Raw genomic sequence first — 27,961 nt, 5'->3', positions numbered from 1 at the left:
TCGTGGCTAAACCATCTAGGGTTAAGGTCGCAAAATGTCTTCCTCCTTTTAGTTGTTAGATCACCTGCAATTTCATTAGTAATGTTACAAAAGGCATTTATAATTGCTGGGTCTGAGGAAGAACTATCCAAACAAGTTTCTAGATCTCTAGATGTTTTCCCTTTAAGGTTTTCCATGAAAGTAACAGGGTCCATTTTATTGAGACGCCATTATCCCCGTGGGTGTCAATGTCGGCATTTGCTGTCTTTCCCTGTATTTTTGGTGTCAGGTTTACGTTCAATGACATAGTTAAGGGATGATGATAACTAAAAAGACAGATATTTATCAAAATTTTTCTACCAGTTCCTTACCATTGGCTAATATGATAAAATGATCTATGTTTGAGGATGACCTTGATCCTACAAAGGTGTACATATTTATTTCATCTACTAGCGTAGTGGGTTCTAAAACTATTAGATCATATTTGTGCAATGCATAGTTGATGGCTTCCCCATACATATCATGTGAAAAATGTTGGATCCTATCGCCAAAATCGTCACAATACCCACAGGGTTCTCCTACTTCAAAATCACATTTAGTGCAATTAAAATCCCCAGTGAGGTATCATTTTACTCGGAAGACCAAGGGGAACATTGGGTGGTAGGAAATGTGTGCCGGCATGGCAATTCCCTGTCAGAAATGTGAGAAAAATATGATGTCTTAGCAAAATTTGGGGTCCAAAAATGCAGGTGACACATTCTTGGTTTCCCCCATGTATCTAGTTTACAGCCCATGACCAAAAACACAGGTGACCCCCTAGCAAAACCAAGTCGTTTTGTGAGTGATAATTTTTGATGCCTCCACAATATGTTTTGTGCCCTTTGCTGTGGAGGGCAATTGGCTCACCCACAGAAGTGAAATAGCATTTTTATCGGGAGACCTGGGGGAACACTAGGAGGTAAGAAATGTGTGGTTTCTTTTTTATTCTGGAAGAAAATGGCACAGTAATGCAAGGAAAACGTGTGACTGTAGTCACATTTTGAGGTTTGCAGGGCATTTTGGGTACGAAAACGTTTTGGGATCCACAAGAGGGACATCACCCTGTACTCCCCTGGCTTTCCAGTTTAGGAAAATTACTAGGATTGGTAGATTTTCCCTAAAGACAATGTACACTTTGGCAGAGAAAGACAAAAAAGACAAATATTACCTCTAAGCCTACTATTCCTCAAGTACACACACATACTGGTTGCATTTGCCACGAGGGTGAGAGAAGGTTCAGAGCGTTAAATTTTATTCACATACCTTTCAAACATGACACATGCAAGACCATTCACACTGCCAGCCGCGGGCCCAGCACTTTACAACATTCACATCAACAGGCAGCACCATTCAAGGGCCCATCACTTTCATATGCCTGACACTGCAACCACACCAGCTGACGAAGTGTGTGAACTGGCGTTTTGCTAGCAGTGTGTGTAGTGACCAACAGCAAGTCACTACTCACACACCGCCAGCCAAATGTCAGTCCACACACTGCCAGCCAAGCACCAGTACACTCACACCGCCAGCCAAGCGCCAGTCCACACACACCGCTAGCCAAGCGACAGTTCACACACACTGCCAGCCAAGCACCAGTTCACACACACGCCAGCAAAGCACCAGTCCATGCACCACCAGCCAAGCGCCAGTCCACGTACACCGTCATCACATTTTTTTATGCAAAAATAAATACAAGCCAATGGCAATAGATGCAAAACTAGAACTGCAAACACAACAGCTCTAACTAAATACATCACACGAATGCCAAACATGAAATCTGAACAAAAACATAAAATGATACAGATCAGTCAGTTTACAGTTATGCTCACAGTTGCAAGCAATAACTCTGTTGCATGTGGTAGATTTTAAAACAAGTGGGCACACGCAGCCCAGGATTAGATGGACAATAGGGGCAGTACATATGACTTTCCCTCCGCATACCTCTTTGGGCACAGACTCTACATTTCTTAGCAGCAGTTCTTTTTTGGCTGTGGAAGGAAGGTGATCAGGAAAGTGGCGATCTTTCTATCTAGCCACATCCTCCACCACTGCTTCGCTAGGAACTTTTGCCTGTTCCATTATTACAAGACTGCCTATCAGAGAGTGCGGAAACTGAACAAATGTCATCTTTGACTCTGGAGAATAATCCTTACATTTAACAAAGACATTGTAGCTTGCTAGATTAAATAAATAGATAGGCAACTTTTTATTCCAAACGTACTCCTTACGAACAGCAGTGTAAGGTTCCAACCTCTGATCTACTAGATCTACACCAGCCATATACTTATTGTAGTCTAAAATGCACCCAGGTTTATACACTTCAGCAACCTGACCACAAACAGTCACAGGTGAATTACTTTCATCTTGGTGGTAGTCAGCATATAGACATTTCTCCTGTCAGAAAATGTCATTGCTAGAAGTTCATCATTACACGAGGCAGTGCCCCTTCTCAAGTTTCTCACAAACCAGCTTTTTTGAGTAACCTCTACGGTTAGAGGTGATTGTGCCACAAGCAACAGTGTTCACTTTGAACAATTCCCTGAACAATGGCACAACAGTGTAAAAGTTATATACACATAAATCGTGACCTTTGTTCCCTCACAACTTTCTCTGTAACTCAAAAAGTGGACGGACAATGGAGGGGGGGGTTTGGAGGGGTCAATACCGGAATCTCTACTAGTGTAGACCCTGAAATTATAGACATATCCAGTACTACTCGCAGACAGCATATACATCTTAATTCCATAACGTGCCCTCTTGCTAGGAATGTACTGCCTAAAACCCAATCGGCCCTTGAACAGAACCAAAGACTCATCTACAGCTATTTCTTTCCCTAGCACATAGATCTCTGAAAATCGGGGAGAACCAAGATGGCGGATTGAAGCCGCCACGGAGAGCTGCAGCCCTGATGGTTTCCCTATACCTCCAGCAAACAATAGGCGCGATGCGGAGATTCTGAGATTCTGAAGCAAAATACTTGCGGAGAAGAACTACGGCGATCTTTGGAGCTGAATGAACGAATGTGGCAGCTTTTTGTTTTAAAACTCGAGCGGAGAGCGCTAGAGCGGTTGCTTGCTGGTTACCGTTCCCTCCCAAGACGCTCACCTGGCTGCTCGACACTCTACTGGTCCGGTCTCACCTCTTCTGCTGCGGTAGACTTTGAGCGTGGGGAAGACATGGCACCGCCGAAAACGACCCCGCGGTGCACTCGCACCGGCCGCAACATCACTGGGAAAGGAGAGGGAAACTTACTCACGGGTGCTGGCGGCAAGGAGAGATCAGGCATTACAACCAGCAAACCACTATCGCACCTTCTACAAACTGGGAGAGTTCCGGAGCTCTTCGCAGGCAAGTGCTCGTCTGGCAACAATGTTACGGAGACTCTACTCTCCGCGATAACAGATAGTAATATTGTTGCATCTAGCTCTGTTGCTCCTTTAACAGACATTGTTTTGTCGGTAGCGGACAAGGATAGCGATGTCAGTGTGCCTTTCGCAAGTAGCAGAGTGGGCGCGGAGGGCTCGCAATCTGAGTCTCTGCTTATTTCTTTGCCATCAATACAGCATGATGAGGGGACTAGCAGACAAGAGGGAGAGGTAACGGAGCCCACACCCTCAGACTTGAGACAAGGTATAGAAGTTGATGAGCATAACGTGGCTGCGATAGCTGGTGGGAGTCGGACTCTTGGTTTGGAAGGCAGCGTCATAGAAGAAGGGGAAGGCGACAGCGAAGCTAATGATTCGGCTTCATTTGACGATATTGACGAACCAGCCGAGTACCCAGCGCAGATGGGGAGTAAGTCATTGACCGCTAAAAAGGCCAAAGGGAAAGTTAAGAATAAATCAATGAAAAGTACACTCCACCTACATAATGTGCCTCCAATAGGGAAAGCTATTTCTGATAATAGCCCCCTCTGGAAGTGGGTGCAAGCTAAAGGTGGAGTGCGAAATATGGCATTAAGACTTTCAGGTGTTAACGGCAATGGGGCTAACTCACCAATATCTCGGTCTGGTGGTTTGTTATCAGAAGCTAGTTCCGGGTATGGTGCCCCAGGAGTAGCACAGCCTAAATCCCTAAGCCACAATGATGCTTATTCCCCAAAAGAAACCCAGTCTCAAGCTGTTCAGGGGATGGCCTTATCTGAGGCAGGAACTGCTGGCTGTTATGAGGGAGCAGCACCATCACTCTCTTTGATCCTGCAGTCTTTAGCTGAGCAAAGACAAGAGGCGCAGCTGCACTATACACAGGTCAGAGAGGATAATAATAAAATCCAACAATCCCTGCGGGAAATGACTGATAAAATTAGCGGGTTAACTCAAGATTTAACTGAGTTACAGCAGAGAGTTTCTGCAACCGAAGACCTATCGGCACTCACAGATGTCTCTGCCAGAAAGCATGAGGGACAGATCTCGGATATGCAAATTAAGTTGGAGGATATTGAAAATCGCCAGCGAAGACAGAACCTTAGACTTTTTGGTATTTCTGAAGGAGCGGAGGGGTCAGACCCGAGGGGGTTCTTGGTTAAATTATTTCAAAAAGCTTTCCCCGACCTCTCTGATTGGGACTGGGACTCTCAACTCCAAAGGGTCCATAGACTGCCGTTAACTCAGAGGAATAAAGGTGGGCAATATCCTCGCCCTTTCTTGATCTACTTTGGGAATTTTTTATTGAGACAAGCAGTGTCAACAAAAGCACGACCTAATGCTCCAGTCTCAGTAGACTCTTTTTCTTTTTTTGTTAGATCAGATTTGAGTAAGGCTACAATGGACAGACGTTGGAGACTGCGCCAATTTATCGATCCTATAAAAGCTCTCGGCGCTCAGGCTTTTTTACAAGAACCTGCACGTCTGAAAGTTCTTAAGGGTAGTCATACCTATATTTTTCTGGAAGAAAAAGAAACAAGTGCGGCAATAGCCAAATGGCGGGCAGAAGCTGCCGAACAGGGATAGAAGGGATAGAAGGGGGGTCTGTTCTATGGCGACTGTGGACTTTGGCTTTCTTCGTTTACCTCCCTTTCTTCCTTTTTTTTTTTCTCTTGCAGTATTTGTAGTAACTTGTAGAAATTTGTAGAAAATGTGAATTATGATTTAGGATTATGATTATGATTATCATTATAATTAGAAGCAAGTGAGGGTAGGGTTGACCTATTGGGTTGTGGCTCTGTAGCGCTGCCATTTCCAGCGGCAGCTGTTAATAAGGGGGGGGGGTTCTTCTAGGAGACGGGGGTGTGGTGTCACCCTTAGATTGGGTTTATGCTTGGTGAGGGTCAGGGAGGGAGCATGAGGTTAAAGGGGGGGAGAAAATCGTCATCATTGGGGCACTATGCTTTTAAAGAATGGGGAAGGTTTTTCTTAGCTTTGCACAGCATAAAAAATAAACTATATGTTATAGCTCATTTAATTTTCCTGACAGTTATTATTGTAGGAGGACGATCAACACAAAGGATAAAACTTAATTATGAACTGGATCAAGTGTCTGGCCTGTAATGTCGCTGGTCTTAATAGTGCAGGTAAACGAAGGCTGGTCCGAGAGGAGCTACGAATGTATCAGTCTCATTTAGTGGTCCTGACAGAAACACATTTGTCTTACAAAGACCGGAATTTATTAGCGGATCTGGGGTTAGATGTAATCATTAGTACTACTCAAACTGTATCTATTAAAGGAGTAGCTATCTTAAAAGATAAAAAGTTTGCCTGCGAAGTCATTAACAAACAGGCAGATCAATGGGGCCGATGGGCAATAGCTCAGCTGACTATAGGGCGTAAGAAATATGTGATTTGTGCCGTATATGGCCCTAATGTTGACGATCCTGATATTTTCGAATTCCTTAATTTGGAATTATTAAACTGGGAGGGGGAAAAATTAATCTTGGGGGACTTCAACTGCGTCTTAGATTATCATATAGATTCTACGGGGAATAGGCGTAGCGTAAGAATGTGTAAAACTCGTAGAGCAATCATACAAATGATGAGGCTCCAGTCCATTAAGGACGCCTGGAGACATATATATCCTTCAATACCGGGCTATACTTACTATTCGGCTCCTCATAAATCATACTCCAGGATTGACATTGCCCTGGTGTCTGACAGTGTACTTATAACATCAAAAATGGAAATATGTCCCCGGGTGACCTCCGACCATAACCCTATTATTTTCTCTTTTCAGGTTAAAATCGAAGATAAGGAAATCAGGCAATTCTCCTTCCCTAGGTATTTGTTGACTGATACTGAATATCTGCTGAGTACTACACAGCAATTAGAGGAATTTTTTAGAATAAATACAGGTTCCGCATCCCCAATAATTGTCTGGGATACTATGAAAGCGTTTGTTCGCGGCATTACACAGAAATATATTCTCTTACAGAATAAAAAACGAAAAAGCGAAATGGGGAATTTATTACTTAATCTGCGTAACATTGAGAGAGAACATGTGAAGGTAGTTAAGAGTAAGGATTTAAAGGCTCAGGAAAGTATGCTCCTCTCTTTAATTGATGCAAGAGTCGCAGTTAAAAAAAACTTAAGAGAAAAAATGGCCGCAAACTACAGTAAGCATCGGTTAGAGAGGTATGAGTATGGGGAGCATATAGGACATGTATTGGCATATCAGACTGCAGAGGCAAAAGCCAGAACTAAGATTGATGCTATTAAGGGAACAAATGGGATATTGTATACGGAAACATCGGATATCCTAGATCAGTTTTCGCAGTTCTATCAACAGTTATATTCTTTGACATGGCCCTCTAACCAAGAAGAGATACTAGGTTATATTAATAACAGCGGCCTTCAGCCTGCAGACAACGAGAAAATTAATACATTAGAAGAAACGGTCTCGTCAGAAGAAGTCGAATCTGCATTGTCACTACTGCCTAATGGGAAAGCGGCTGGTTTTGACTCGATACCATTGGAGTTTTATAAATCTTTCAAACAGATTATACTTCTACCTCTCACTAGTGCGATCCAATATGTAGCTATCAATGGTGAGGTGCCGGCATCATGGAATAAGACACAGATTGTGTTTTTCTTAAAAAAGGGCAAACCACCGACTGAGTGTGGCTCATACCGGCCAATTTCTCTTATTAATGCGGACGCGAAGATATTTTCTAAGATCTTGGCAAATCGTTTAGCCCCGCTTATGACGGACTTAGTTTCTGAAAGTCAACACGGATTCATATTAGGGAGGGATACTACTGCCCACGTTAACACGGCTATTAGCTCATTCGACTATGCAGAGCAAAAGAAAATTGATTTTGGCATGATCCTATTAGATGCTGAAAAAGCATTCGATCGTGTCAGATGGGAATTTCTATGGGCTATTCTATCAAAGATAGGTACCGGTAAGCAGTTCCAGTCCTGTGTAAAAGCTTTATATAGTAACCCACAAGCTAATCTTTGTTATATGGGTTCTAGGTCAGCATCATTCAGGATATTGTGCGGGACCAGGCAAGGTTGCCCGCTGTCTCCATTACTTTTTGCTCTATATATAGAGCCATTTTTACGTATCCTTCAATCTTGTGCATATATTGATCCGTTGATTTCCGGCACCTTACAACTTAAGCTCACAGCATATGCTGACGACATAGCGGTTTATGCTACTAATCCAAGTGAGGCCGTGAATAAGATTATAGACGAAGCTGAGAAATACGGCAATGTCTCAGGGTACAAGCTGAATGTGAATAAAACTCAAGTACTTACTACTGCAGGGATTCAAAACGCTATGACTGGGGCGTGCACTACTGTAACCTATCTGGGGGTAAAAATAACTCCTAATGTTAAACAGATCATAGACATCAATTATCTACCACTTTTGCAGGCAACTACTAAGCTGTTTAAATTTTGGCACAGGCTTCCTCTGGGATTACTGGGTAGATCTAACTTAATAAAAATGAAAATACTTCCCAAATTTCTATATTTGTTTCGTTCCATTCCGTTGAAAATCCCTAACAATTTGTTCAAAAAGCTTGAGGGCATATGCAGTAGCTTTCTAGGGGGTTATAAAAAACCCAGAAGAGCAATTGAGCTACTCAAATCTCCGTATGAACAAGGAGGACTTGGCTTCCCGGATTTTAAAATATATTTCTGGTCTTCATTTATTGGTCGTTTTCGTTGCTTGTTGGGTTTGGACCAGTCAAACCCACTATTTAAGCTTATTTTAGGTAATCAGAGGGACATGTTTTTGTATGGAATAAATGATCCAAATTATTTTAAGAGAGTCAAGTTTAAGACTTTGAGGGATATTGTGGCTATATGGAGAGATATGTCTCTTAAGTGAAAGCTACCCAAAATCCATACTAAATTTCCATTGTGGGGGAACCCATTGCTCCCTAAGATTTTTCAGGATCAGGCAGGCAAATCTTGGAGTCAATATGGGATCTCATACCTGGGCGAAATTTATAATGAGACAGGAATCATGTCATTTGAAAATCTGCGTATAAGGTATAAGCTACCGGTAAATTTTTTTTTCAAATATTTGCAAATAAGAGACTATTTAACTACGAGTTTTGCCGCAATTGAGTTCACTCAGTCAAATGTTTGGGATTGTATATATGGTGCAAAGACCAAGTCTTTAATAGGTGTGATGTACATACATTTATCTAGCTTTAAACTGGACGGTAGCGTAAAATTAGCCGAACGTTGGGAGTCAAACTCTGGGTATAGTGGTCTCCCCTAGTATGATCAAACAAGCACTAGTTAATGTAAAGGACTCGGTGCACTCTGTTAACTTGCAACTCCAGCAATTACGTATTACTTGTATGTTATACTACACACCGGCTAGAATCGCAAAATGGGATCCAGGCAGTATGACGGGAGATAAAAAATACTGCCCTAAATGCGGATTGTACGCTGCCGACTTGCTACATATGTTTATTTCATGCCCTTCACTGACGGTTTTTTGGCAGAAAATCGAACAGCTACTTCAGTTAAAACTTGGCCTAAATCAACCATTGACTGATCTTGAAATTATGCTGGGCTGCAAAGAAAATAATTTAGGTTTAGCACGTCTCTTTTCAATCTTAATGGCGGCTGCTAGATTAGCTATTGCTAGGGCTTGGATTTCTCCCACACCTCCTCAGGTTGCGGATTTTTGGTCAATAATTAAAGAAACTTATGGTTTAGAGGCTGCCCTAGCAAATACAAGGGGACTTCGCTCCCTGGTCAAATTAGAAGCACTTTGGCGACCAATGTCCTTTTGATTATTTACTACATATTCTATATCGACTCTGTGATTATGTATTTTGAGATGTAAAGGTTTCTCTGTGCCCTCGTGATCATATTACTCTTTATCAGTTGGCGATCATTTCAATTTGTGTTTATATGGTCCTTTATGATTACCTGCTTACCTTATTATTGTTGCTTTCCTTCTCCATATGTCATATGCTACTTATCTTATTTACTTCCCCTTCTTTTCTCTTTTTTTTTTTTTTCTTCTTTTGAATTCACCATATCGGTGATGTATACTTTTATATTTGCTTTTGTCTTACTGTATTTTTGTGCCTACTATGATGATGAAAATAAAAATATTTAAAAAAAAAAAAAGAAAATCGATCTACAAAGTGATCAAGGACAGGCCGAACCTTAAAAAGACGGTGATCTTGTGGCAATGCTAAAGCATTATCAACAAAATACAACATCCGAAGAAGAAGCAAAAACCGATTACAATTCATGGTTGCAGGAAATATAGCCGTTGCCATCAAGGGATTAGTAGACCAATATAAAGACAGCGATGGTTTTCTTATCAGGCCCATCAAAAAAGTTAAACCCAAGAACTTCATCCAGATTTGTGAGAGTCCACCGGGTAGTTCTAGACTGGGGCTTAAGTCTGACACTGCTGTCCCTCAAATACTGTTCAGCATACAAACTAGTCTGCTCAACAATCTCTGCCAGAATTGCATTGTCCATAAACGACTGAAAGAAATTCATAGGCAGAAGATTTTCACAATTCACTCTACACCCTGCAACACCACTAAAGGCAGGCAACACCGGCTACACAATGTTTGGGTCAACCCCGATCCAGCACTTCCAATGGGAAGCCTTACACCCCTGGGCTGCAATCCAGATGCCTGTTGTTGCACTATCGGCACATCAGTGTCCTCCTCTAAAACAGGCACTTAATCCACACTAAGACACTGAGAGTAGCTTCATCATCAGATGATTTCACTTGAACAGAAAATGTACTGCCAGAATCCTGACCTTCCCCCTCTGTCTCAGATGCAGAGTCAGTTTCATAATCATGGTCAGATGAAGACTCTAAAAGCATGCCAACATCCTGCTGAGCGGTTATCCTGCGGCTAGCCATAATCCTTACCAAGAAAAGTAACTTGACAAATAAGTCAACAATACCCAACACTGTGCAAAATAGGTAATAAACAAAGTGTGGATTTATAAAACACAAAGTAAAACTACTGGCATATAGCAATTGGAAGGTAAAGTCAATCAATAGAAAGGCCATAAAGACCTATATACTGTAAAACAATACCACTCACTTCCTAAAGACAGCTAGACTCATCAGCACCTACTCTGCAGAGACACAGCAAGCACCAACGAAATCCCACAAGAAAAGAAAAACAAAAGAAAATTACACACAAGGAAACACAATACACATTGTGCACAAATACAAGGAAAATGTCACACAAATTCAAACAGAAGCTAAATAGGCTGCTATTATTAAAGCATTTCCAAAAAACACATTCATGGAGGTCATTGATACTAATTTGGAGTAAAGAGTTTGCAAAACATTTCTTACCAAACACTTGCACCTACACAAACTGCAGATCTACCAGTGCCGAAACCGCAACCACTAGGAAAACAAAAGCTTTGGCTTTTGGAAAAAAATCATTACACTCAATGATGACAAAAATAACAGTTCACATTATCAAACACTATTAAGTCTGCCCATCACCATCCAAATGACAGCCACACACACCGCCAACCAAGCACCAGTCCACACACAGCCAGCCAAACTCCAAAACACTCATCAGCCAAACTATATTTCACACACAAACTTGCCCTGGTGGTTTAGTGGCTTCTGCCCCACCTGGGGGCAAATGGACCTACAAGTATGGCGGATCTGCCCCCAGGGGGGCAGAAAACAGCCAAAACATTCAACCGAAAAAGGGAAGCGACCCTTGACCAAGGGGCCGCTCCCCAAAACACTTTGCGCCAAATATATTAAAATCCCTAGTGGTCTAATCGCTTCATGGGTCCAAAAATACATGGCTGATCTGCCCGCAATGGGGACAGAAGCGGCCAACATTTTTAGCCCAAATAGGTGAGCGACCCTTGGCCAAGGGACCGCTCCCTAAAACATCATATGCCAAATATAATAAAGTCCCTAGTGGTCTAGTGGCTTCTGCCCCCCTTGGGGGCAGATGGGCCTAAAAATATAAGGCTGATCTGCCCGGGGGGGGGGGGGACAGAAACAGCCAAATTATCATGCCCCAGAAGGGGAGCAACCCTTGCCAAAGGGGTCGCTCCAAAAACATTTTACATCATATAAAAATAATCCCTGGTGGTCTAGGGGCTTCATCCCCCTTTGTGGGCAAATGGGCCCAAAAATATAAGGCTGATCTGATGCCTCAAAAGGGAAGCAATCCTTGTCCAAGGGGTTGCTCCTCCTAAACATAATGCACAAAATCCCTGGCTTCTAGTGGGTTTCAACCCCCCAGGGGCCATATCGGCTGAAAAAATTACTGATCTAGCTCGGGGGGGCTGAAAGATAGGTAAACAACCCGTACAGTTGACTCGACCGTTGATGGACTGAGAATTTTAGAAGAGCTCTGTCCTTGCAAGCAATATTACCAAATGGATTACTATATCTAGAGATGATGAATCCTCATTTTAGCAAGTTGCTAACTCCTGAGCAAAACCAGCGAATAATTGCTCGTTCAAATTGTCATGCTCTGTTTGTGACCTCCTCGGTTTTCGTCCTTGATTGCCTGGGACCAGGATTTTGTACACATTGCTCACTTCATGTGTGTAAGTATTGTTTATGCCCAAGGAAAAACATATAGGATTGTGATCACTAAAACTGCTTGTCGGAACAGTGACATCATCCATCATCTAGGAAAAAGAGGCTGAAAAAAACCCAAAATCAATAGTTGAAAATCGCCCTTGGCCAGTGTAGGTCAATGGAATCAAGCTAGGAAGATTAGAGGGAACAAGTTTATCAAAAGAAAAAGCAAGATTAAATTTGCTTAAAAGAGCATTTAGACAACCCCCATACCCCCCCCTCCCCCCCTCCCCCAAAATCCCCGGCATAGTGTGTTTCAAATGCAATCTTAAGTTTTCCCTACCTAATGAAGGAGACATAGGGCATAATTGCAAATGTGGGCGGAAATGGATGTTAAAATTTCCCAATAATAAAACACACAATGTTGAAGAAGTACCCCCTTCTGTCTCTTCAAAGTAAGAAATGTAAACCATGTTACTTGGAGAAATGTTAGCATTATAAAACCTCAACAATAAAACGTTGGGCACTTTTGGACAAGTTATCATAATAGCTTGAAGGCTGGGGAGGCCAGTTACTAACTTGTCAAACCTGCACTTCAACAGTAAGGAGATTAATATCAACAAGCTAAAAAGTGTAATACAAGCAATCATTATAGTGGAAGCACACAAATTCAACACAATCAAATCCTGTACTCAGAGGAATAAACCTGGGTCGAGCTGAAGCCTCTCTCTCAGTAGTACTCCAACAGCTTTTTTCTGTTATTCACATAAGATTATGCAACAGTTGCAATGTCAAGCCATACCTAAACATTCATGTAGATTAGTGTAGCTCTGGGCGTTCCATACTGCTCTCATACAAAGAACTGAACTCTGAGTCTAAAGTTAATGATGGAACGGGTGGGGATCTGTGCTGCTGCCAGAAAAAAACAAAAGGAATGTGACATAACGTTTCCCAGTGAACCGTTAAGGCGTCTAGCCTTTACCATTGACTTGACACTGTATACAACCCAGGACCACTGAAGAGTGCATAAACTGGCAACCCTCAGGAAAACATTTACACAATTATAGATGTGAACAAAATTACAGTTGACAATATAATATACAACCCATGTCAATAGGACCTAACAAGAATCGTCACAGTGAAATTCTACTTCCAGGGTTAGTCAGAGTGGGTGACCAACACCACAGACCTTGTCTACTGTGTAATCTATCAGATTACATGTAACCGAATACCTTTATGTAACATATTGTGAAAACAACCCACTGTTATAGGCTGATTGCCTTCACCATATGCTTTTCACAATAAATAAGTCAGCTGTATTGCCTTTGTAATAACTTTTCATAATAAACATGCTAGACCTAGAGCATCGGGCTAACATTTCCCTGCACACTAATCAAGCCTAAAGCTGTAATCATCGGCTTATCACCATAATCAACACAGGCCTATTGTACAGAACATACGTTTTCCCACCAGGCAACCATCAGGCATATAACCCTAAAACTGCAAATATGTACAGATTTACAGTTGGCAAAGCAAAATACTTCTTACAGGGCGTAACATGGATTCTTTCAGTGCAAATCACCTATACTCAAGGTTTGTCAGAGGGAGTAAACAACAGCAAAACTCTTGCCTACTAAGGTAATCTATGATATTCCATATAACAAAAATCTATCTGTAGGCTTTAATTCAGAGTAATAATAATCCACCCTTAAATGCCTATTGACGTTAACATATGCTTTTCACAATCGATATGACAGCCCAACTGAGTTTATTATGACTTTTCATAATAAATAATCAGGCATATAGCATACCATACCATATCCCATAACCAAATCAAGTTGATTGTAATGAGCATAAGCTTCCCACAAGGCAGCCACCTGCCATACAGTCATAAAAGTACAATTCTATAAGAAATTACAGTTGGCAAAGCAATTACTCTTTCTCCTAAGAGAACCTACCAAGGACTATTGTACAGCTTGCACCCCCCTAATTGCTTGCTATATCATAAAGCCTTCTCCCGCCATACTCCTAAAATCCTGCATGAATAATTAACCTTGACTCACCAACGCTTGATTCCTATCCTTTCTTTTTTCAGAGTGACTATCTTCTTACCTTCCATCCTTTGCATGCCTTCTATTTCTGAGTATAGCCTCCTCTCACTCCTATCTGCCTTCACCTCTATCAGTGTAACTCTGCAATTGACTGAAACCTCATTTCATAGATCACAACCGCTCCTCTTTAAAAACTCATACTTAGAACCTAACATTACCTAATTTCCACCAGACTGTCTATCTTACCAATCATTCATCGGAAACCACATAGCTCCCACCAATGATCACACCTAACTGGTATTAATATAGTCTATCACAGAGTAACTGGAGTAAATTCATGCAATCATTTCTTGAGTGCACATAATCAATCCCATGTTACAAAATACCTTCCTACAGGCTTTAGCACAGTGTAATATCATACTATTCTTAAAAGCCTATTTTATTTAATGCATCTTTTTCGCAATAAGTAGGTCAGGCCTACTGGCTTTGCCATAATGTTTCATAATAAACAGAGCAACGCCATGAAATCTGGCATGACTTTCTCCAAAGAACCAATGAAGCTGTTAACCTTTAACATTAGTTTTACACTTTAGCCAACACCAACCTCTTCAACAGCACCTAAACAGCTAACCATCATGCATACAAATATAAAATCAGACAAGTGTAGAAAAATACATTTTGCAAAACAGTATATCACCCCATTCTTTCTACAGGGCCTAACAAGCATCTTCCCAGTGAAAACCCCCTGGGTTTGTCAGAGTGGGTGGCCAACACCAAAACCCTTGCCTACTACAGTAATTTCCGGGAGCAAGAGACGAAAAACTCACCAACAGGAAAAACAGAGGAAGAGAAAGATGGAAAAACCATCACCAAGAGAGAAAACAGGAACCTGCAAGAATGATATAAGGGGGCAGGGAGTGTCTGGTAGTAGATTAAAGTGGCCTGAGGTGGGCTCAGGACTACGCAGGATTGGTATACTCTGCACTGGCATTCAACAGCGCCAGCTACGGGCTTCTAAGTAGTACTGTGGGTACCACCAATCATTATTTTATAGATTAAGTACCGGTAGGAGTTTATTACAATATTAATATTGAATAGAGTAAGGAGCCATCACAAGATGATATAAGTGGTCCTTTCCATATTGTTAACAATATTTTAATGGCTGAAAGTCTCTGTGCTTCACCATGCCTAAATACCAGCATTTGTAAATCGCACAGCTACCTCCGGAGAGGTGTTACGGCACTAGGTGCCATCAGGAAGATTAAGCGAGATATTGCCCAGAGTCACAAGATGCTGTGCTAACCAGTCGCCGGCCTGGGGATCGAACCATAAGCCCCCGTGTTCTGGAGTCTGCCGCCCTGACCGCTGCACCACACCTCTTCCCTGCTTGGTAAACATTTGCCATAGCCACCATGTATAGCAAAGAAATGGCAATAGATTTGCTATAGTACATGTAATTTAGCACATATTAAAGTCTCTTTGAGAACGTTTTATGGTCTTTAATGCATCCCTCCGCTCCCCTCATGGCTGATGCTATCCTTTGTCTGACAGCAGGCCAAAGTTTCACTCTGAGACTGGGCTCCCATTGCTTCTCGCCTGAGTCAGTGCAATGTACAGGAAATGGTATTGAGCTGTATTGGCCTAGCATCTACCTCAAAATTATTTTTCAATATACCGATCATTACTGTTGTTGCTGGCACCACTTCGGGAGTCAGGGAAAATGTGCACATCAACGATCTTATGCTATCTCTCTTAATTTACTTTACAATCTTATTAGATAATGTTAACATCATATTAAGTGTTTGATTGTGTTTTCCAAAAAGTGGTAGCCCTTCCAGTTGGTGCTTTTTGGTTGATTGTATCACCTTATCTACACAAACGTTTCACTCAGTTTTCACTTTGTGATCGGCCACGAGCACATAGCACTGTTTGATTAAAAAAAAAGTTCTACCTGATTATATTTTTCAATAAATGTATTACCCTTATTGCAATAAAGGGTGACTGGGTTTTCCTTCCTAAGCTGCATTCAGTGTTGGTCTGCCAATTAATATATATACACACACGCGCACACACACATACACACATTACAGGGACTTTCTAGTTAGGCTCAGGTTTCTGGCATAGTTGGAGGGAGTTTGTGCGGGTCGAAGGTCTGATGGGTACCAGGAGTCGTTCCATATGTTGCTTGTGTTGCCAAAGATCAGTACTTCTGTCTTCTCCAGTTCAGATCATAAGCAGTTCATTGAAGGAGCGTAAGTTATAGTTAGTTCAGGTAACTATAACTGCTGAATTTCTATGGTTTTGTACAAGTGAAGTCTGAACCTAACTATAACGTCCCTGTACAATTTATATTTTTCAGTGAATTTCTAAGGTTTTTTAAATTATATTTCCTAACTATAACGTCCCTGTAACCTTTGCTTTTTTCAGTTAATTTCTATGTTTTTGTTGATTTTATTTCCTAATGATAACCTGTAAACTTTGAGAGTGGGTGTGTGAGTGGCTGTATAGATCTGTGCTTTGATGTGTGAGAGGCTGTAGAGGCCTGGCAGTGGACATGAGAGTGGCTGTATGGGTATGTGTGTAGATGTGTGAGTAGCTGTATAGGTCTGTGAGTGGGTGTGCAAGTGCCTGTGTGGGTCTGTGAGTGGGTGTGCAAGTGCCTGTGTGGGTCTGTGAGTGGGCGTGTGAGTGGCACTGTGGGTATATGAGTGGGTGTGTGAATGGCTGCATGGCTTTGTGAGTGGGTATGTGAGTGCCTGTGAGTTGCTGTAAAAATCCTCAATTTTCTTACTAGATCAGTCCAGTACTGTCCTTTGGAAGCACATGTCTAATTGCATTCAGTTTATCCAAAAACATAATTTGGCTTGTCATGCAGAATATCTTGTATCCCTCCAAGCGAAAAGAAGTGACACAGCAGATCAATTCCATGGGAAAATAGCACAGATCTCTGAGATATAGTAACGGCAAGGAATGGATTAATCAAGAAGAAAACGTTTCTCTGCATCAGATATTGATGTCGCTTTCACGTGAAACAGTTGGGAACTTTTACTTGCTGTAAGCAGGATGCTGTGAGCGAATCAGAAGCGAAAGGATGCAGCAAAACTGAGGTGGGCCAGTTTAGAGGTGAATTAAATCAGTTCTAGCTCTATAGGATATGTTGGGATGATACTAGGTAGTCTGGAATGAAGAGAGATGAGAAAACAACATTGCCTTAGTTAGTGTTAACATTTTGCCGGAAAAGAGTTCTCCTGTGCAAGAAGACTTGTGAAAAATACTTCAGATCAGATCTACAAGTGATGAGGAGAAAATAATCAATCTGCTTAAGTCAAAGGAAAGGAAAAGACATGAGACTTTCATGGACTTTGGCCCAGCACAGATGTGAAACAATAGCATGAGAGACCGACCTTCCTGCAGTCATTGGAAGATGAAAGACGGATTCATCAGACCCATCTATCTGCTGGCTGTAGGAAACAAACCTTGCTTCTGGCCCATAGGATTCAGGCCAGAACTGAATCCGTCCACCTACTTGCAAACTTTCCCTAATATGAGTGACATGGAGTTAGATGCCCATGGCCGTATGAGGACATTGATGGGGTGTAAGTGTTTTATTATTTGTTACTTTATTTTTACACCAATAAATATATATCTTTCATTCATGTCCACAACTGTGTGACCGCTAGTTGGAGTCACTGTGCATCTCCCCAGCCGTGCTGGAAACCTGCTGCACCATGCCTGTTTAACTTAACTGCGTGTCTTTGACCACATGTTTCTAAAGTCCATCTCATTGCTCAAATGGGCATCATTGCTCATATGTATATGTTTACCTCGTCTTTAGTGCTTGATTTTGGTTGTGAGAAAGTAGCATTTATAGCAGGGGTGTCGAATTTAACATAATATCTACTTGTCCATGGGGCAGGTTGCTTCATAAATCTACTTGTCCTGTAACATAATCCACTTGTCCCTTTGGTGCCATGTAGTGCGGCGACAAATTATGGCAGCAATCTCTTTATAAAAGAGCTCTGATATAGCCTCTCTGATTATGCCAGGGCTCATACTATAGTGTTTGAATATTTTCAATCCTCTTATGTTGCTATGTTTCTGCAGATCTACATACTGAGGATTAAGGTAGTGGTAAACAATTGTTCCAGGGTTGGAATGCCCTTTTCAGTCTGTGCAAACCTACTAACATTTTTTTTTTTTTGACGGTTTTGTATAGCGCGAACAAGACCCATGCGGGTATCGGAGCGCTTCACATAGCAAACATAGGAAAAAGAAAGACATGTACATATAAATACAAAGAATTATGTGAATACAGTATACAGAATACAGAGATTGGCACATAACTATAACTTCAGGTGAATTTGGACATGAGAATCGATTTCACTTCTTTTTTTAAAAAAGCCGTAGATGGATTGAGTCTCGTTTCTGGGGGTAAGGCATTCCATATAACATGTTTTAAGGCTTATCAAGAACTCTTCTCTAATCTTTTCCCATACTGATAAATGTTGGAAATTTACTCCTGACAATGCAGTCGTAAACCTTCTTTCAGAGTTGGGAAAAAAAGTGTTTGGAGGGAAAGTGAACATTCAAACACTGAGATTTTTGCATGAGCAAATCTGCACATGCATATTTGCTCATGCTAAAATGTAGTTCACAAATATTTTCTATAAGTAGTATTTCTTGTCCTACTTCTGTAAATTCTTGGGAATTCACGAAAGCCGTATAGCTGCACTTAATGCAAGGACACATACCATGGGTGCACTTTTGAGACTTTCTGTAATAACTGTGCCCCTAATTTGGTCTGGCGTTAACCATGACCTTTTGTGTTTATTAAAATTCTGACTCTCTCTCTCTGTATCGTCTGGCTTCACTGTGAGTGACTGCATTATTCTCTTTCACAAGGAGCATATCGGTACACAAAGTAGATTTGTACTGTGTCAGTAACTACTGTGGCAGTGTGTGCTTTTTGAGACCAAAAACCATTTTTGCTTTTGCCAATGTTTGTTATAATGGTGAGGGCCTGGCAGCTCCCAAACCGATAAGGCTTTACAAAAACCATTCCAAAACAAGTCAAACATTGAGAAAACTAAAAAGCTGAGCACCAATTTCAGACCTACTGGCTTTGCCAATGCTTGTTTATTTTTGTTTACCATGATCTTTTTCCATTATGAATGTTTTTGGAAAATACTAGCATGCATCAACAAATTTTACTAAATGATGCTACACATAAATGGCCCCATAAATTTTACAGTAGTTTAGCAAACTTTTTTTTTTCCTACTTTAATTTTATTAAAGAAACTTTTATTTTGAAAGCAAAGAATCATCAATCTTGCTTTCAAGTGTCTGCAAATATTTGCATCTAATCAGAGAGCATTCTGGGAGTATTATACATAGCATCATATTGTTAAACTTTGAAATCGTGTGTACACATTTTTATACAGGAACCACTGTCAGAAGTGCAGTCAGCGTTTACAACAATTACTTACAGCGATCATCCTAATAATAAAGGCTTTCAAATAATGAACCATAAATACAAGTTTGAACAGCATTAACATATGGACACAAATATTACTTTAACTGTAGACAGTGCCCTTCCCTGATCCATAATATGGTACTGCAAACTAGCAGCCAAAGGGTTTGTGCTGCAGATGGTTGGGCCTACTTGTCCCAAGGACAAAATACACATGAAAACTTGTTGCCCTTGATCCCAAATAATATGTCCCGGGCGTCGGGCTATAGGAATTCCACATCCTTGTATAGTCGTTGAAATATCACTCAGAATTACACTGAAATTATGAAAGTGTCACACAGCAATCTAAAACCTTGGCAGCTATGCAAATCAATGGGGGAGGGGAGCCAATTTTGACCCCGGGGACCCCATCCCCAGGGCCAGGCCATCTTTCCCTAGGTGCCCTGGAGCTTACCCATGGCACCTAGTGTGCTATGGGACTGAGGGGGTAGCCTCCAGGCCCCGGCGGTCCTAACCGGATCCTCACGTCCTGCAGAGCTGGCACTGCTACTGCACACAGGGAGCGGCTAGAAATGCAGCACCCTGTGTGCAAAAGCAATAGTTTAATCTCTTTTTCTGCCCCATGTCTGTGGGCAGGGAAAGAGATAAAACCTCCGCTTCCAGCAGGCGGGAGCACTTTGACAGCTCCTTCTTGCTGGAAACTGAGTCTTTATTTTGCTTGGTGGGAGAAGCAAACAGATATGTCCTGGGGTTAGGCATCTCGGGACACAGCAGGAGCCACTTGGGGGTGGCGGTCCCCAGGGCCATATATGGTTCCAGAAAGGGGGGTCACGTGGCTCCCCTACTTTGTTGTTCACGGGTCGGCACCAGGAAGGTGGTGGTCCCTGGGGCCGGGGGTGGGGGGGGGGGTCTGTGTGGTCCCCCCATGTTTTTTTTTAATTGTAGCATCGGGGAGGTGGTGGCCCCCAGGGCCTGTGGGTTCCATGCGTTCCCAAAAGTACATGTTCCTATTTGTCGCCCTGGGTAGGTGGTGGTCCCTGGGGCATGCGGGGGTCCGCAAGAGCCACCGTTTATTTATAACATGAGTCCTGGGAAGGTGGTGGTCCCCCGGGCATTAACTCATCCAGGAGGGTAAAACCATCACTAACACCTCCATCCAGTGTGTCCTAGATGTAGCAGATACCGCCTCAAGGGCAATAAACACAAGTGTCCTTTTGCGCAGGCATGCCTGGTTACGTATATCAGGTTTTAAACCCGAGGTCCAGAGTTCTATACTCAATCAGCCTTTTGATGAGCAACACCTATTTGGCCCCAATGTAGACATATCCCTTGAGAAAACGAAAAAGGATACAGACACCGCCAAATCCATGGGAGCCTTGGAATCGCAAGCTACCAGACGGTCTTTTCGTCGCTCATCCTTCAGAAGCACCCATCGAGGCAACTCCTCTGATAGCCCCTCCACCTCTTACAAAGCTCCCGCCCAATCCACCTTTACTAGAGGTTACCAAAGGGGTGGTTACAGGGGGAACAACAGCAAAGGCAGAGGCAAAAACAACAACTCCCTGTCTGCCTCCACCCCCACCCCATGACTTCCCTCCAATTCCCCCGACCATTCGACTCCAGTCGGGGGAAGACACCACCATTTTCTCCCTGCCTGGGCAAACATCACATCAGACAGGTGGGTCCACCAAATAATTCAATCAGGCTCCTGTCTCGAACTAACATCTACCCCCCCCAACCATACCACCCAAACACCGTCCAATGTCACAAGAACATCTGTTACTATTAAAGCAGGAGGTAATCTCCCTTCTACAAAAAAGTGCAATAGAACCTGTTCCCCTGCACCAACGAAACAAGGGAGTTTACTCCCTCTATTTTCTCATACCAAAGAAGGACGGGTCTCTAAGGCCTATTTTAGACCTCAGACCCCTAAACCTATACATACACTCAGACCACTTCCACATGGTCACACTTCAGCAGGTCCTCCCTCTGCTTTGCCAGGGTGACTTCCTTGTTACTCTAGACCTCAAGGACGCCTATTTCCACATTCCCATTCACAGCGCTCACAGAAAATATCTCAGATTCGTAGTGGACGGTCAGCACTATCAATTCAAAGTACTCCCATTTGGAGTCACCATAGCACCAAGAGTGTTTACCAAGTGCCTAGCAGTGGTGGCAGCACACCTAAGAAGACAACACATCCATGTCTTCCCATATCTAGACAACTGGCTCATAAAAGCCAGCTCTTACAATCAGTGTGTACAACACACTCACGACACTATTCAACAACTTCACAACCTGGAGTTCACAATAAATCACGCCAAGTCCCACTGCAACCGTCCCACACACAACAATACCTTGGTGCCACAATAGACACCTTAAGAGCACTCGCCTATCCCAGTCCCACCCAGATAGCGAGCATGCAAGCTCTTCTCACCACATTCCAACCGCAACACTCTCTTCCAGCTTGAGTGTTCATGCAACTCATAGGGATGATGGCCTCTTGCATATTCATAGTGCCTCATGCAAGACTTCAGATGCGTCCTCTCCAAGAGTGCTTAGCACGCCAATGGAACCAGGCTCAAGGTCAGCTAACAGATCTGGTGTGGTAGACGGTCGCACTCATCTCTGGAGTGGTGGAACACCAAGAACCTTTCCAAAGGGCAACCATTCCTCGAGCCAGTTCCTCAAATAGTAATAACAGCGGACGCATCGCTCTCCGGCTGGGGAGCTCACCTACTACATCACACCATGCAGGGCAGGTGGACACCTCAACAAAAGTTACTCCACATCAACCTCTACATAAATGTGAGCTACAATTCTTAACATGGAAAGCTGCTTTCCTAGTAGCCATTACTTCTCTACAAAAAGTTAGTGAACTGCAAGCACTAACCATTCAAGAACCCTTTCTGCAGATGCATCTTAATAAGGTTGTTCTCCGAACTAATCCTAAATTCCTCCCTAAAGTAATTTCTCCCTTCCACCTCAATCAATCTGTGGAACTGCCTGTATTCTTCTCGCAGCCACAAACAGTCGCAGAAAGAGCTCTTCACACCTTAGATGTCAAAAGAGCACTACTGTGCTACATAGAGAGAAAACAACCTTTTCGTAAGAAAAAACAACTATTGGTGTCTTTCTCACCACCACACAAGGGCAACTCCATATCAATATCTGGGATAGCTAGGTGGATTGTCAGATCCATACAGATTAGTTACCACAAAGCAAAACGTACGTTATCTGTTCCTCCTAAAGCCCACTCTACACGAAAGATAGGGGCTTCAATGGCATTTTTAGGGAACATTCCCTTAGATGATATCTGCAGAGCAGCTACATGGTCTACACCGCACACATTCACAAAACACTATTGTGTCAATGTGCAAACTAAACAACAAGCTAGTGTGGGCCAGGCTGTACTCAAAACACTATTTCAAACTCCTGCAACAGATACTGGTGGTCGCCGCTAGGAGGGGATACTGCTATACAATCTATGCACAGTGTGTAATCTGCAGCTCATATGCCTCGAACGGAATATGCTACTTACCAGTATGCATCTGTTCTTGGCATGTAGAGCTGCAGATCTACACACGCCCACCCGCCTCCCCGGCTACCTTTATCTGTTCCAGTATTATCTTACTTAGATACAGCATACATTGGCATCTTTCCTGTTTCTTACTAAGCTCCATAATTTCCCTGCAGGCGAAAAACAATCTGAGGATGGAGCCGATGCCCATGCGCACTATGAGCCAAAGGAGGAGTCACATACCTCGTGACTTCCAAAGACTTTCCAAGACAAAAACAAGTGCAAACATCCGGGCCCAACACCAGATGGCGATCTATGCACAGTGTATAGATCTGCAGCTCTATATGCCAAGAACAGATGCATACTGGTAAGTAGCATATTCCTTTTCTTTACAGCAGGAGAAGCAGCCGACTGGCTGGATGCGTGCGGTTCCCCGGGTCCCTGTTTGGTTCCCTCCGCGATCACGCCTTGCAAGCCAGGCCCGCGTGAGCGGTCTAGGAGCCGGCGACTGCAGAAGCCCTCTCAGGATGCCGCCCACACTGCAGGCCTCAGAGGTTGTTCCGGACTCGAGGGCTTCCACCTTAGCAGCTTACCACTCACTTCTGTGGAATGGGGTGGGGTGGGATGGAGCATGCATGATTGTGTTGGTGTTTTCTATAGTTGTATTAGTTTGAATTTGCAGTGACATACTATAGGGCAACGGCGTGGTGTCTACATTCCCTCACTGAGTGTGGGTTTGTCAGGGATGGAAATGTGATAGTGCCCAAGGGAGGGGGGTTGTTGGGGTAGTTCTTTGTTGGGATTGGACCTTCCTTCATGAGGAACAGCTTGTGGATTACCAAATGTTGCATTATCTTGAGAGATGGGCGGGATTCTCCCGGGAGGAGCATTGATGGGGGTATGTTTTGGTGTCCACCATGACTAAGTTACTTACCTGGAATGTAAGCAGCATCGCTGCATTTGACAAACTTGGACAAATATTTGCTTACTTGAAGAGGTACAAGGTGTCCGTAGCATGTTTTCAAGAAACCTATATTTGGGGTGATTCCACAAAATGTCTGAAGAAAAGGTGGCGGGGGTAGCTTTATGCCACATCCTATTCCGGGTTTGCAAGGGCTGCCCTCATATGGGTAGCACTAAGAGTCCAACACTTACATCATGTGATTGATATTGATGGACGATATGTCATACTGCGTGGGAGACTTGATGGTTCTGAAATTTGCATCATAAATATGTATAGCCCGAATGATGACAGCTCTTCCGTTTTTCAATCAAAGAATGTGGTTGGACAGGAGCTACAGGTTTTTTCACGTGTAAGATGATTTTGCCTCCTCCCTCATATTTCTTGCTATGGTGTTTTCTCTTTTGATGTGATTGTCCAATATTTCCGATGCAACATATCAATACCACATTCCACTACTTCTGGCTCCTAAATCTGCAATTTGTTCCTCTTCTCTTTGAGGAACCTGCAGCAATGAATGCCTGAATGTTCCTTTCATTTTCCAGAGATCTGATCTTGATCTTGGTCTTTTCTACATTTGACATGAGAGTACATATCTCACCGCACACCTCTTACTGATTTCCTCCATTTTAGCCCTCATGTCATGCCTCCATTCTTTTTGCAGATGTTGAAACAAGCTTTCACTTTGGCTTTTTTAAGGGGTCCCCTATTCTACTTCAACTCTGTTTTTTACATGCAAGTGGGTGCAGATTCTGGTGCTAGGTTTCAGCGGTTTACCAATGTTGATGGGAGTGGGCACCAAATCTCTGCATTTCATTCAGCTGCTGTGTCCCGGGGCTTTAATCGTGCAGCCTCACAGCCTCATTGAGTTCTCCATCTTAAGGTGAAATTCTCAGAGCTATCCTCTACAATAAAGTGTGGGGTGTGTACTTGACCTTGAATCCTTGAGATGCCTATAAGGTGGTTCGAGAATGCTTCCTCAATGGATCTGTATTTCATTCCTCAAGCAAAGTCAAGCATTCCAGCAGTCTGCTTACCTTTTCCAAGAACATTCCTATGATATGATTCAGGTGTCACATCCCCTACTTCCATGGGCCTGAACCTCAAACAGTAAAAGCCTTTCAGCTGGGGACTCCTTGCCTCCCTTCTGCACCTGCTTCTAAATGTGCCAGTCACCCGTTGTTATTGGGTGTAATTATCTGACCTTGTCAGTGTAATCAGTCAGTTGGCTGTATTGTTGGACTCTGTGTTTTCCTGGTATATTTACAGCTTGTTTCCAATTTCCCTTAGTTTGAGCTGCTGACATCTGTGAAAGTCATACACAAGCACATAGATATTACGCAGCTGCCGCTGGACATAGGTGGAGCCTTCCCCTACTGCCATCGTGACTGGCTGAGCTTCCGCTTGGTGAGTGAAGTATGGAAACAGCATTATATGTTCTCCCCACAATTGAGTACTATATTGGGGTGCTGAAGGAGTTAATGTGGTTCTGTAGTTTTCTGATGGCATGTAAGATCTATTAGGTTGAGTTGAGTAATCACTGACCAAGTGTTCTTCAGCCCACATTAAAAGAAAGGTCACAATTTCCATCTAGTTTATCTTTCGTCCTTTAAGGACCACAAGTAGAAGCCACCTTTTTACTGTAGGCTTAACTTGAGGCTTATAAATAGGTATATCTCATATTTGTTAGGATTTTTTACATATAATTTACATTTGATGTTATATTGTATCTTTGAATGTTTGTGTGTGTATCCGTAAGATCTTGTTATGTTATAGTTTATATATATGTGTGTGTGTGTGTGTGTATATGTATATATATATATATATATATATATATATATATATATAATTTCAGAATGGAATCATCCCTTTGATTTAGGACACAAAATACTTGCACTCCAAGTTGGCGCTTCACCAAAATAAAGATTTCTTTATAGGCAATGTGTGTAAATTTTTAGAGACTGCACATTTAATGCTAATAAAAAGAAAAGTAGGAGAAAGGAGATTTACTCTGAAACGCGTCAGGCAAGGCATGCGATGATTGTTTTATCTGTCTTTCTCTGAAGTTGTTACTGCGCTTGTGAAAGCCTTGTTGGGAGTGCATTCTACTAAAGGCAACTTGTGAAACTGTATAAAAAACGGCCAGCCAGGTTGGGGATTGCACCATTGTAGGAATCAGTACAAGTCCTGTGGCATGCAGATGTAAAGCGCCATGTGGGAGCAACAAGTTGCGCTTTACTTTGGGAACAATTTTTAGAGACTGCACATTTAATGCTAATAAAAAGAAAAGTATGCAGTTTAAAATTCAAGCATGTTTTATGTTTCCGGACCCACGAGGGTTTAACATGGACTCCAACTCCAAAGATTCATAGCAGGGATTCCAACTCCCATGATGCTTAACAACCAGAGGCCCACCTGGGCAGGTTTTCAAATTAGAGGGGTTATTTCAGTTGGAGTGATTGCGGAATAAACATGGCTTGGCATGCTGCCTCTGAGGAAGGAGATTTACTCTGAAACACGTCAGGCAAGGCATGCAATGATTGTTTTATCTGTCTTTCTCTGAAGTTGTTCCTGCACTTTTGAAAGACTTGTTGGGAGTGCATTCTACTAAAGGCAACTTGTGAAACTGTATATATATATATATATATATATATATATATATATATGTAATTTCAGAATGGAATCATCCCTTTGATTTAGGACACAAAATACTTGCACTCCAAGATGGCGCTTCACCAAAATAAAGATTTCTTTATAGGCAATGTGTGTCAACCAAATGGTCTTTAAACAGTCTAGGTTGCTCGTGTGCTCAGCCACATTTAAGTGTACAAAGTAGGTAATAAACATAAAGAAAGGACATCACGTGCTGAGGCAAATATATACAGTGACAACAGGACCTATTAGAGTAAAAGACACTCATGCAGTATGTAGAATACAACATGATTCACAAAAGGTCAATCTGTCACTCAGACAGATGAAAAAGTAATCATGTGGTCATCAATGCAATTTGCGCTTAGGCATTTTTATAGACATACACAGAGTACAAATCAGTAAATTATGATGTTAGCCTTTTACACACAAGCAAAGATGGAATGAATTCAGCATGGAAGGAAATAAGCACTTCAGTCAATTGACCAGCAAATTCATATTGTAATTCACTGTCACATCCACTGCCCATTAATACAATATAACATGAATAACACACCATTATGTATTAATTATACATGGCAGTGCATCACATATTATTCAAGTATCCTAAAATATTAAGAAGAGAAATTTTGGTCAAGTGACTTTAGGTCAGTTCCCATTGCAGCTAGCCCTTATGCTGAAGCAGTCCAAACATGCCAGCCCGATTTTTGGATGTAGTTTGACCCTATTTCTATAACGTATGGGGAATTCATACCTGGCTTGTCTAATGAATGATAAAAAAGTGAAAGTATAAACAGCACGTTAGTGTCATAAAACTATGGGGCATATTAACAAGGGGATATCGCCACTAGTATGCCACTATTTGGAGCTTTACCCCCCCTTGTAAATAAGACCCCTTTCCACGCATCACTTTGCATGAAAGGGGCATGCAATGGGTGTTTCTGTGGGCATTCCACCACAACACCTATTACTTTTGACGCTGCCCCAGATTTACAAGATGAAAATCTGAGGCAGCACCGGAAACTAATGCCATGCAAGAGCAGGTTTTAGATTTGCAAAAGAAGTAGAAATACTTTTATTTCTACTCGTTTTTGCTTTTCTATGTGTGCTTCATTCTGCAGCACACATAGAAATAGCAAAATGCCATTAATTATTGTTTATGTGTAAGAAGGTGACCCTTCCTGCACATAAACAATCATTAAATAATGACAATTTGCTACTACTATATGTGCTGCATTCTGCATGGTCATCATTCTTGATAGCCCTTAGATGTTTCCAAGATCCTCTTTTTTACTGAGAAAAATGTGCTACCCACATAACGATGCAGTGAACGGATGCACTTTACT

The 27,961-nt window shown here is 42.3% G+C and overlaps 1 protein-coding gene across 2 annotated transcripts in view; it reads left to right on the top strand.

Annotated features, from left to right (window-relative positions):
• Positions 1 to 27,961, top strand: part of PLEKHG4 (pleckstrin homology and RhoGEF domain containing G4) — a 1,592,954-nt gene that overhangs the window by 227,621 nt on the left and 1,337,372 nt on the right. For both annotated transcript variants that reach the window (XM_085638629.1, XM_085638628.1), the window contains exon 5: positions 25,257 to 25,373. In XM_085638629.1, coding sequence (XP_085494755.1) covers positions 25,257 to 25,373 — 117 coding nt within the window. The remainder of the gene's footprint in view (positions 1 to 25,256; positions 25,374 to 27,961) is intronic.

This window comes from Triturus cristatus, chromosome 12, assembly GCF_964204655.1.
Source record: "Triturus cristatus chromosome 12, aTriCri1.1, whole genome shotgun sequence".
In the NCBI taxonomy this organism is placed as follows: Eukaryota; Metazoa; Chordata; class Amphibia; order Caudata; family Salamandridae; genus Triturus; species Triturus cristatus.
Note: the sequence above shows the minus strand (reverse complement) of the source record. Positions and strands in the feature narration are given on the sequence as shown.